Genomic DNA, 13,046 nt, shown 5'->3' on the forward strand with positions numbered 1-13,046 from the left:
GATTCTGTCTCAGGCCACAAACCCTTCTAGCAGAATGTTAAAGCCATGGTCCTGTCCATAGTAGGGGGCATTGAGGCAGCTTTCTGTCCCATCCAAGGAATCTCAGGGTTGCGCACCAGATCTTAAAAACCTCCGCCGTCGCAGCTGGGAGCTGGTGGGGGAGACGATCTACGTAGAGGAGACCCAAAATGTTGTCCAGGACCGAGCGGGAAAGCTATCTGCCTGTTAGTTAGTCGCTAATCTCGTTAACCTCCAATAAGTGGAAGGCCCAACAACAAAGTTGAATGTCGGCCATCCCCAGACCCCCATCATATACATTTACATTTATCCAGGGCTAAGCAGGGGGCCAGCCCATCCACAAAAAGGAGCGAGCGTCTTGAACCATTGAGTAAGTATGTTGTACAGGAAGTGCGGGAGGACATATAAGAAGCGGGGCAGGATTGTTGTTTTGAATTTATGGCCAACCTAATATACTCTTTCATAACTTTATTAAATCATTCCAATTTACCACTGCCATAGCATATTATGTGACAATCCTCTTGTGGATGATCCTAATCTTAACCAACAATTCCTCCAACGTGGTGCTCACGAACTGTAGTCTATTGTAAAAAAAACAGATTTTCAAGTAAACCCTCCCTATCAAACATACCTTCATAAAATGTAGTTACACATCCGTAAACACTTTCTCCACCATACTCACTTGGCCACTTAGAATCCACTAACCTCACTTGGTAATTTAGCATAGTAATTAATTAATACTTATGCATATATATAAACGCGTCTGCCAGGAGCTGTAATGAGAGGACAAAGCGCTGTTTTAAATTGCTAATGGTGGCATTAAAACTTACTGTGAAGCATCTCCAGCATGTGTCTGACCCGTTTTTAGGTTTCGCCTGTCGAAAGCTGTGCACCGCGCAGCTTTTCGGCGCAGGCGAAATCTTATGTTAAAAGTATGTGGCTTGGTCACTGCCCCTCTGTTCCATTGGCTAGCTCTATAAATGGAGGCTAGCCATTGGAACAGAGATCTGTCCGTTAATTGCGGAGCAGATTCGGGGGCGTTCCCGAGAATTTTAAGCTTTCTGCTCACGTCATGCGGCGGTAGGCGGATCTTTTTTTTTTTTCTCGTCCTGTTTTGGTCAGTTTCAAAGTGTCCTTTGCAGGAGTGGGCTGCGAGATTGAAGTTGCCAGGATGCGGTGGGCTGCGCGCTTTCTTTCCTTGGAGGTAAGCGGCATTTTTTATTATTTTTTTTATCCAGTTTTGGCCCCCCCTCCCGCTGTCCGTGTGCCCGTTCCCGCCCCCCTCCCGCTGTCCGTGTGCCCGTTAACCCGCCCCCTCCCGCTGTCCGTGTGCCCGTGCTTCTTGTTAAACAGTGCTTGTTCCAACTTTGGTATCTGAAACGTAACCCTTGAAGTAGTGTGGCTCACTGGTTAGAGGCGGCAGACCCGAGAGCAGAGGACGGCCCGGGACCAGGGTTCGATTCCCGGCGCGGCGGGTCTCTGGACCAGGGTCAGCGGACTCGATAATTCTCTCGCCTCGGTGCCCACTCTGATCAGCGATCACACTCGGCAACTCTGGGCCTTAGCTTGCCTCATCTTCACTAACGGCCCCACCAGACCGCCGGGGATGCCTGGTCTCACCCTGGAGATACCCATTAAGGGACCATCTCTCAGGGAATCCAGGAAGGGTTTCGCAGCGGTCGAAGCGCCTTGGGACCCTACGGGTAAGTAGTGCGCTATATAAATGCCTATACATTTACATTTACACTACCTTCCTCCATTTTTTTCTAATACCTTGCTTATTTCAAGAGAATCAGCGGCAAGTATTAGGTTGCTAACTTACGTAGGTTCAATTTCAGGAGTGCTACACAGAGGTACAATGTATCACGTGGATCTCTCCCACTTGAAATGAAGGAGGGAGAATCATGGCGGCTGCTAAGTGTTAAAAGTTGGAAAAACTGGACGCCAATGTAAACACTGGATGACTCGAATTTTGTATGATGTCCCATCAATACTCAAGGGAACATGCAGTCCGTGTGCACGTTCCCGCCGCCCCTCCCGCTGACTGTGGGCCGTTCCCGCCCCCCCTCTCCCCTCCCGCTGATCGTGTGCCGTTCCCGCCCCCCCTCTTCCCTCCCGCTGACCATGTGCCGTTCCTGCCCCCCTCCCGCGGACCGTGTGCCGTTCCCGCCCCCCCCTCCCGCTGACCGTGTGCCCGTTCCCGCCCCCCCTCCCACTTGTAAATGCTTGTTTTTTAATTGGAACCTAATCAGCGTCATCACCACGAAGGACATTTCTGCTGGTGGTTTGCTAGTGCAACACATTCCAAAATATCTGTCTGCAACATGCGGGCCAACAGAGGGGACTGGTGCCCGTATTCTGCGATCAGACGGAACCTTTCTCAGGTCTCGGGGCTGATGCCTCGACCCCCTTCTTTGTAGGGGCCCCGCCCGGCGCTTTCAGCTGCACTTTAGCAGCTTTGGCGAGCGGGCAGTGTCCATTAACCATCTGAGCATCTTATTGCCGGTACACTTGGAGGGCAGCGTGGCATCTGTCAACGCGGACATCTGTGTTTTCACTGGGGAAGAGCAGCGAACGCCAGATCTAAAAGTAGACGTTTTAACTGGACACGTTGTGCAAGTGTAGGGGGCACATTCTGCCAGGGGGGTAACAGCTGCCTGGAAGCGTCTGCCTACTGCAGCCAGGCTTCTCAAACACTCGTATTTACACAGGATAGGTGCAGCCTGCAACTTCCTGACAAGTAGGTTTGCAAAACACCTCCTTACAGGGGAAGTTCGACACAAACGATGCTTTTTTAGGCATTGGATGGTCCACAATAGAAAATCCCAGCATGATTTTTTTTTTTTGTCGTCCAGGTTTGTTTTGCCTATTCCGCGGTCGACCGCCGCCGGAAGAAGTCCAGGTGAGTGCTTTGTTTAATTTTCTTGCCTTCCTGCCCCCCCTCCCACTGTCCGTTCCCGCCCCCCCCTCCCCCTCCCGCTGTGTCTCCGGCCCCTTGTTATGTCTTTGTATTGTTGGATTTGTAGTCCTCGTTTTACCACGGAAGAAAAAAAAACTTCAAATCCCAGATTGCAGAAGCAAGACCGTGGAGTGGATGACGTACTCACGCATGGAAGTGGGGAACTGGGGAGCTGTGAATCCGCCGGGTTGACTGGGAACTCCGGGAAAGCAGGGGCTTTGATACATTAGTGAGATCTTTGGGGGTGAGTCGGAGTTCTGATGGATTTGTCGGTGTAAATAAGATACTTTTATTGCAAACCAGGCCATATAGCACCAGCCCCTACCGCTCTCCTTGCATCATTCAGATATAACCACTTAGATGAGGAGGCGGGTTCCGGGAGTGGGAGGCGGAAGCTGCTAAGTGACGCCCTCCCTGAACATTTTCCAACATTAATTAGCGTGGTGAAGTTGTAAACTCGGCACATATAATTTAAAGACAAACCTACCAGTCCCATAATGCAGTTTGGTTGGCTAGCACGCCGTGGCTGACTGAAGATGCGCACTCGGATGGCGCCGGCACTTGACAGCCAGGCACAGAGAGGAGCGTGATTGACAATGGGCGGCGAGACGAGCGTGACTGAGGGCAGACGCCAACTGAAATGTCCAACCCTTAAAAAGGAAAGATTTAATGACGGTATTTTTTGTGGAACTGGTGGCGAGCTTCCTGTTTCAAGATGAGTGAGTGGACCATGTCCAAAAAGACTGACACTCCAGTAGGGTAGTGTAGTGCTTTCAGCAAGCGTCGCCTTAATGTGCCACCCCAGCACTGTTTCACCCCCTCAGCTGTCAATTGGCCGTCTGTCACGTGACACCTGCAGACCGGACTCGGAATTTCTTCAGTGAAATCCAGTAGGGTACAATAGGTCTTACATTTGCAAGAGATTAAGCTGTTGGCAATGTAAATGACAATGCAATTTATTTATCTGTTTTCAAAACCAACACATAAATAAAAATGTTGTCATTTACAATGCCAATAGCTCTATCTTTTGCAAAGGCGAAACCGTTGCATTGTAAATGCTTGTTAAAGGTGAAAGCGGGATTGCCTTGGTACATATGGCGGAGGTCGGCTCTGCTTTTCAGGCACGCCTCTTGATCTGGAGCTCCGCGCATTGCAGACATACTAAGTGGTCTCAGTGAATGAACTGCACAGCGCGGCGCCCCCCCAGCCTGGATTGAGGTGTAGGCACTGGGGAAAGAACAGCAGCTGGTCTGCTGATAGAGGTGCTCCTCAGTGATGAAGCTCGACATCAACCACGCCAGTGTAAAGGGAGCGAGCACAACAAAGAGCTGACTCTGTCAGGACACAATAGTATGCACGGGCGGGTTACTATACCACGCTCGCAATTTTGGACCTGTTTGCTCCTGTTGGCAAGATCTTGGCACTGGGCTTATCGGGGGCATCTTGAGTGACATATTGGGAGAGGAAAAGTACTAACTTTGGTGAACTTTCGCTGTCCTCTCTCGATAGCCACGTTTGTCAGCCAATGAGATGCCTCCCCATGGACATTTAAACAACACCCCGCTTAACCGCATGCGTGCGGGCGGAATTCCGCCCGTACGCTGAGTTTTTTAAAATCGCATGTTACGTGACGAGCTGGGCTCGTCATGAGCGTGCGAGGAGGCTACCTCATGACGAGCCCAGCTCGTCATCAGCGTTGAAGGGGTTAAACCCTCATGATTGAACTATCCAGCTTGATACCGGCACAGATGAAGGCATCCGCCGAAACGCGTCTGCCAGGAGCTGTAATGAGAGGACATCGCACTGTTTTAAATTGCTAATGGTGGCATTAAAACTTACTGTGAAGCATCTCCAGCACGTGTCTGACCCGTTTTTAAAGGTGAAAGCGGGATTGGCTTGATATATATATATATATATATATATATATGGAAATCCGTCTGGCCCAAGGTCGGAGGCTCCCGGGTGCTCTAAGGCGGTGCACGCGAGGCGCAGCAGGACCCGCTGCGATTATATAAATTCAGCTTTTCCCTTAGGGAAGTTTGTTTCCTCATGCACTCCCGTGTGAGAAATTTCGAAACCACACCGGGTTTAAAGTTCAATTATGTATTCTTTATTCAGCAACCAGCACAACCCAACGCGTTTCGGTCTCTACGGAGACCTTGCTCACAGGTTAGTCACTAACCTGTGAGCAAGGTCTCCGTAGAGACCGAAACGCGTTGGGTTGTGCTGGTTGCTGAATAAAGAATACATAATTGAACTTTAAACCCGGTGTGGTTTCGAAATTTCTCACACGGGAGTGCATGAGGAAACAAACTTCCCTAAGGGAAAAGCTGAATTATATATATATATATATATATATATATATATATCTTTCCTTTGCATGATGGTAAAGAACCATCAATATCTACTTCTAACATCCTTCAAGGAACAATATGTGTTTGAATGGAAAGCAAACCAACAACACATGACATAGTGTGCGTGTCACTAAAACTGCACAGCCAACACTCTAGGACTCACATATCCATAATTTCATCCAGGAATTTAACAAGATAAGTAGCATTGACAAGAGTAGTGGCAAAGGCGGGCACCACTCACAACCAATGTACCCTGTAAACTGCAACTAACCAACACAAACTGAAGTCTACATTGCAGCACCAAACATTCCATATTTGCACCTGCAACCTGACACCCTTTGCACATGACAAACATTCTGAAAGAAGACCATACCACACACCTATTTGTGGGAGCACAGAAAAAAGAGGTAGCCACTATTCTTTTAGCAGATGAGGAAAGAGTTAAATCAAGATCAGACTCTCTATTTTTGTGTGTCCCAAGCTAGATGTAGCTTGAAAACGTATAATAGGACCGGGGCAGCTTTTAAATCAGATTGTTGGCTGTCGGTATTCAACTGCTGTTTATGACTTGTCTTTATCGCACTGTAGATTTGATGCATGTACTCCTTTTTGCTTTGGCAGTGTTTAATAACATGAAGGTTTGTTTGACTTGATTGTTTAAGAACTTTGTACTGTAAAGGCTAATACATTAATAATAAAAAATAATTTTAAAAGTCTTTGCTGTTACTTTTACCACCTTTTCAACATTTCTTATTGAAAGTGGCTTGAGGAGACTGTCTAGAGTTGAGATGAGACAACATAGCTTATTGCACCTAAAGTCTTTCCTGTTGCAGTTAAAGGGCACTGTTATGAGTCTGCCATAGGGATATGCCCAGTGTGGCAGACCTCGTGAAAGGCTTTCCAAACATTGTAGGTGTTGCAACAATAGTCCAGTTTCGAAAAATTGGGATGATGTGTTGAAAAGGGTCAGTATGGATACTGTGTGAAATCTCCTTTGCCATCCGGTACACTTTTCATAAGTGTCAGATCTATCCACATCACCCACAATCATTTCATATCCAGAATCTGTCCCAAAAAACTCTTCACCCAATGCCAAATTAACCTGAGGAGGAGTCTGATTCCCTGGACCTTGGGGTCTCCAGCGAGCGGGATCCCACATCACTGAAAACATTGCAAAAAACTTGCTCAACCTGGGGTCGGCAGACTCCATGGATGTGTGATACCTATTCACTGGGTCTGTGTCAGTTCAGAAGATTAAATCATAAAATAAATATACATTAAAAGCTAACTTTGGACATTTTAAAACACTATGTAAAAGCGAAGATATTTGAAACTGGAGGCTATGGATTAAGTTGGTATCCTCAGCTTGATGTGTGGGTGAAGCTTAAATACATCTAACAGAATAGTAGGGATGATTGGTGGCCTCCATTGAAACACACACTGGAATGTGCTGACAAAAGGAAAGCATGCATTTGAAGCATAGAAGGAGAAAGTGATATGCTTGACAGATATAGCTCTTTCAGTATTTGTGTTCATTGTTTCCAGGTTCAAATCACAGACATTGCTCAGGCTGGGGCCTCTGGCTTTCAGTAGTGGTTGAGCGGGGTCAACAGAAGTCAAAAAAGTTAAAAACGCTGCCCTACTCTATTAATCCCGCATCTTACTGCTCCACCATAACAATGTCATCTGGCCTGAACCCCTTGCTAATTCCCCATTGCAAAGTCCTCTGCGGTCTGGTACTCACCAATTTTCCTCTTCTTGGCATGGCTGCACTCATGACACTCTTGCACATCCTCCTTTTGGAAAGCAGTGCTCCTAACCTTTACTTATTTTCTTCCTTTTTGTGGCACATGCTTCAGGCACTGATACCCTGTTCCTATTCAGTGCAATGTCCACTAACAGTGAGTACCCTTCCCCTCTTTGCCGTGGCAGAATTCTGGCACTGACACACTTTCCTCTTTGCCCAGGTAACTGATTTTGGGACTGACCTCCTTTTCTTCTCCATTGCAGATCCCTTTGGTACTAACCTCATTTCCATCTCCTTCAAGGCAGCACCTAATGGCACAGACTCTCTAGTTCCTTTATGCCGCTTCGACTCCCTTCTCTTTTCTTCTTTTTATTGGCCATGCCATATGGTACTAACTCCAACTTTAACCTACACACTGGCATTGTTTTTTATGTGATACTCCTCCCAATCTTATGCCATGATCTTTACCCCTTGGCCACCCGTTCCCATTTAATTCATAGTGAATTATTCTTTTCAAGCCTTTACCTCTCCATTGAAAAGCGGTGTTGCCTTGATAGCTTTGTGTAGGGCCTGGATCTCAGCGGTGGGTCCAGTGATGAGTGAAGTTCCAGTATCCAATATGAACTGGCAGCCACCTTTACATAGTGTGAGCTGGCTCCCGACTGCCACCCTGCAGAAATCAAAGACATCAATCCATCAGACATTACTGAGCAGCACAGTCGGTCAGAAGTATTAGTCCATTCCTCTGCTGCCTTGAATCCCCAACCACCTTGAAAATAACCCTCACTTATGGAGCATAAGTGTGTGCAAAGTATGTTGAGGAACAGCTCTGTGCAAAGAGCACCTTAGTATGGGATGGTCTAGTAGGCCGCAGAAATGCATGACTCGCCTTAGTCACCACATTTATCTATCTGTTCTTGATTATTTGTACTGCTGCCACCAGCCCTACAGGTGGGCTGTCTGATACAAAAGGAGATCAGTGCCTCCCACCATAGCTGGTTAAGACATACTCACTGGCTTTCAGGAGTCACAAGAAACACTGTGGGACTTATTGAGTTGATGAACCATAAATGAATACTGTATAGATCAAAAAATGAGAAAATCATTGATAAACTAAGAAAAGTGACATAGAAGAATGATAAAAGAATGCCATGATAAGTTACTTAACTAAAACTTCAAAAAGGACCCCTGAGGGACTTCGCCCAGAAACTGGTGAATGAGCTTTGTGAGGTCCATTAATTGATGCAAGAGGGCCAAAACTAACAGCTGATAGACTCTTTGACTAAGAGAACTAGAAATAACTTGGAACCTGACTGATAAACTGACTTTTGCCGGTTGTAAAGTATTAGTACTCATATACTACAACATGCAGTTCACAAACCAAGGGCTGGAGACCTCAGCCTTCACCTCTATCTGTTCTATGCAGAGGTCTCCGCTTCATGTGATGGAGATATCGACTCACATAGGTTATGTAGTAAATGTGGGAGAAACAAAGGGGAGGTGCTGGAAAATGGAAATGCTTACTACTAACTGGGAGGGGTTTAGGGTACGAAGCACACATTGACTAAAGTGAACACAAATTGTAATTCACAAAATACACTTCTAAAGTTACTACAACCCTAAAGGTGTCAAAACAGGTGTAAATGTTCTGCATGGTAGCCATGGAGTAATTCAGGCACTACATATGGCCAATCACTGGTACTGCAAAACATTCTCATAGAAATCAATGGAAGCAGGAGATTAAAAGAAAAATCCACAGGATCTAATGGTCAATTATTTAAATTAGTTCAACATTTACATTTTTATGTTTATATATCCACACTCAAATCTAAATATTATTTTTTTCACTGAAAAAAACAAAGGTTAAAGTGAAGTTATAGTTAGATGAATATTTTAGTGACAACGTAATGTTTTAAACTAAAAAAAAAAACACTGAAATTCACATACAGTTACCTCTGGTAACTATCATGCCCTAAGTTACCTATAAATCACACCCCTGCCATGAACAGTCCTGTCATCAATTCTGTTATTTGAAATGTGGCAGTGATGTTATCAATTATGTTATAGAACATGTTGGGGTAATTTGCTGTGCATATAAAGTTATAACTACTAGAGATAACTTTAAGGTTTGAATCTCGGTGTTTTTTGAGTTTAAAACATTACACTGTCATTGAAATGTTTACCTACCTATAATGTCACTTTAACTGTGGATTTTTTTTGTGAATTTCTGTTTTCTTTAAATTTAATGCAATATTTTATTACCATACGTAAAGCCAACCCACTGCTCTGCACGACCTTTGGCCATGAGTGGCGGGCGCTTGGCTGCATGGCCTGACCTTTGGCCAGGCTTTGTGTACAACCCCTCACAATCAGCCAACGCCCAACATGAACACTTACCCACTAACGTTAACAAAAATCTGATATCACCAATAAATCAGATTTTGAAAATTAGATAGGAAATAATTTTGAATGAATTTCCTAGCATTTTCGCAGACAGATATATAGAATAGAATATGTTCTGTCCTGCAGAAAAAATTAGCTGCACCTACACAGTAAAATGAACAGGCCTTCAGTTTCTGTGAGGGCGCACTTATTAAATATATAGTGTAACACTTTTTATATAATAGGCATTCTGCATAATAGGCTTACAAATCAGACTTTAGGGAAGATTTGTTAATATATAAAAACGTGAGGTTGTTATCATCACCAGGCCAAGAACGGTTAGAAGTGGGATTTTGTTTGGGCACATCAAATTCCATTGTAGACACTGGGATGCACAGTACACAGAAGATTTTCAAGCGAGAAGCAACAATGAGGTAGAGATCACAAAACTGAAAATAACTGGGTGGATTACTGCAGCAAAGTGCCTTTCTGTCGAACTACGTGAAGTAAGGAGTGGGTCAAGGAAGTGGGTGTCAAAAGAGGGAATTGGCTGCAGCACTTTCCTCCAACAGTCATCCATGCAAACATTGGTACTAAAAGACTTCTATCTTACCACCAGACCATTTGGGCACAGTGCCAACCAAATGGGACAAGGGAAGAGAAACACATGAGGAGAAGAATTTAGAAACTGATTTAAGTTACATTCTGTCCAAACTGCTGGTGGCATCCTAATATCCCTGAGTCGTGGTTACATCCAGTGGCGGCTGGCATGTACCGAGGGTGGTGAGGCACAGGGACAAAAAAAATGTACACGTACCTTCCTGCGTGATGCAACGTCCTCCTCCTGGGATCTTCTCTAAAGGCAGGCTTCTACCCGGGACCCAGCTAACTCCCCTAACCAATCCTGGGGCTGCTCTCACTAGCATGAGAGCAGCGGCAGGACTGGAGAGAGCGGCCTCACTCAGCGCTCTCAAGAGCACTGGAGGCCTGCCCTTTTTCTAACTCAGCTGTATAAAGCATCTGGGTTAGAGAAGGTAAAAATGTGCATGTCTGCCTGGCCGTCACAAAGCGGCTGGCCAAAGAAACATGCACATTTTTAAGAGCACAGCTCTCTGCTGCCACTCAGCAACACTGGCCCTGCCCCGTCCTGTCCCTCAATTCGAGACATGACGGTAGCTGAAAAATAAAATGGTAATAAATACACTTTATTACCATTTTTTTTCTCAGCTCGGGCCTGGGGTTTTTCTTTGTAGGGCGACGCTCCTCTGCTCAAACGGAGGAAACACCCATGGTTACATCACCACTTGTTACTAGCATCTACAACCTCCTCCTGCACTCAGAGGCAGATTTATTAACAATTGTGCCACTGCAAAGTGATGAAAAGTGGCACAAAGTGTTGATAAAAATTTACTTTCCAGCACAATTTTTGTTTGCGCTGGAAAGTAGCCCCTAGAGTAATGCCAATAGCTCTTTAGGGAAAGGGAGCATCCGTGGGTTGTATTGCACTCTCACACTACCACCCACTGTTTTGATGCAAAACCATAGTTACTAAAATTGTGAAGACAGTTTGTTTAGAGAAAAAAATAATATCTCCTAATGCAGGTGCTAAGTAGAAGAAAACTTTTAATGTCACCTACCTATTCACACATAGCATGTGTGCCACACTCTACAGCACACAGCTATGTGTGAAATGTTTAAAGAGTTTGGCTAGGCATAGTATTTTGTACTGAAATTGTAACCTTCCAGTTCAAAACCTAAGACAGACATCACACACACACACGTTTGCACAATGGTACATCATAAGATGCAATGGTGTGTTTGTGGTGTTAGACAGCCCTTTGTGCACCAGCACAATAGGAGAGAGCAGTGCCATATTTTAGCATATATGACCACACTACTCTCCCCCTCTAGCACAATGCAGTGCAACAGCTTTAGTTGTAACTCTGTGTTGTGCTAATTCTTCATAAATCCCCTCTTACTTTTATAGGCAGCTTATAAAATGTCCTTAGTTATTTATGTTTCGTATAACCTACCCATTAATGCATGCTGTTGTGTGCAGTTTCAAAGCTAAGGTTATCATTTGACTCCATGGCACCAAGGAGCAAACGCTTCCCTAGTCCTGGGCTTTCCCTGCATGTTTGTTCACTTGGATTAACTTGTGAACGAGGACTACAACTCCCAAAATGCACACAGTTCTGCTACCAAAACTCAGGATTGGAGTACTTCGTCCTTGTTGTTGATATGGGGTTATCTGGTAACAGGCCCGGCTCCAGGATTTTTTATTTGGGTGGGCCACGGGTGCATTTGGGTGGGCCACTGCGGGATTGATTTGTTGTATATATGTCTAGACAGGCCTGCTTCAGGGCCCTTCTTTATCTCTTCTTAGTCTTACAAGGCCCAGTAAAACTCACTCTTTTCCAAATCTCTTTTTAATGTTATCACTCTCAAAAAGTGTTTTTTCCATGTAATGTTACTTTGATGGGAAGAGGTTTCTGATGTGGGAGTATCAGTCAAGTGACACTCCTCGGACTCGAGCCTTCAGGGAGAATTCCTCCACATTACTACCTCCACCTACCCACGGACTCACTCCCTTACAGGCTTGATTATCCACTACTGCTCTCCAGTGCACCTTATCTCACAGATGACCTTGGACCCAGCCCCATATCAGGCACCATCTGGCTCCACTTTCATTTTTCCCGGTAAAAACATTAGTAAAATCACCTTCATACTTAAAACATTGAATATAGCAGTAAGTATAAATAGCAGGTACTTTAAGGTATGTTCCGCAGTAGCCCTTATAGCCCGACTGCTATTTAAATAAACAAAAACAGAAAGGCCAGGACAGGGCTGGCTTCAGCGCTGATGCAAAAGTCTTTATTGGTGCCGCACCAATAACCTCTTTCTCAGCAAATACCTTTACTACCACCATCCAACAGTGCCCCTCATCCCTCCATGGACCCCCTATTGACCTCTTCCTCGGATTCCCTCACTGCCACAAGTGCCCCTTATCTCCCCATAGCCCCTCCCCTTTATGACCTCCTCCTCGGATTCCCTCAGTGCCACCCTCCACCAGTGTCCCTCATCTCTCTGTAGCCCCTCCACCTCATGACCTCCTCCTCAGACTCCCTCACTAATACCCTCCATCAGTGCCCCTCATCTCTCCCTAGCTCCTCCCTCCACGTTCCTTGGATTTCCCTCACTACCACCCTCCCTCAGTGCCCCTCATCTCTCCCTAGCTCCTCCCTCTACCCTATGACCTCTTCCTTGGATTTCCCTCACTACCACCCTCCAACGGTGCCCCTCATCTTTACGTAGCTCCTCTCTCATATGCATTTCCTTTTTGTATAGCGCTACTCATATCAGTGTAGTGTGTGTTAGAACTTTACACCACACACACATTATACAGACAATATGAATCATACAAGAATGTATATCAGTCTACAGGGAATGTCACATAAACCAATGAGGATTACAAGGTGTAGGAATCTCATGTCATCCATACTGGTGGGCAGCATATTTTAAGAGGGTTTGGTCTGGGGAACACAACCTTAGGATTTAAAGAGTATTCCATGGGGGGTCAGCTTTA

General features: G+C 45.4%; 1 protein-coding gene across 1 annotated transcript in view; it reads right to left on the reverse strand.

Moving 5' to 3' along the window:
- Window positions 1–13,046, reverse strand: part of LOC144770590 (cathepsin D-like) — a 288,565-nt gene that overhangs the window by 64,607 nt on the left and 210,912 nt on the right. The window contains exon 7 of the mRNA XM_078655246.1: window positions 7,604–7,748. Within this exon, the coding sequence (XP_078511372.1) occupies window positions 7,604–7,748 (145 nt within the window). The remainder of the gene's footprint in view (window positions 1–7,603; window positions 7,749–13,046) is intronic.

Source organism: Lissotriton helveticus, chromosome 7 (genome assembly GCF_964261635.1).
Source record: "Lissotriton helveticus chromosome 7, aLisHel1.1, whole genome shotgun sequence".
Classification (NCBI taxonomy): domain Eukaryota; kingdom Metazoa; phylum Chordata; class Amphibia; order Caudata; family Salamandridae; genus Lissotriton; species Lissotriton helveticus.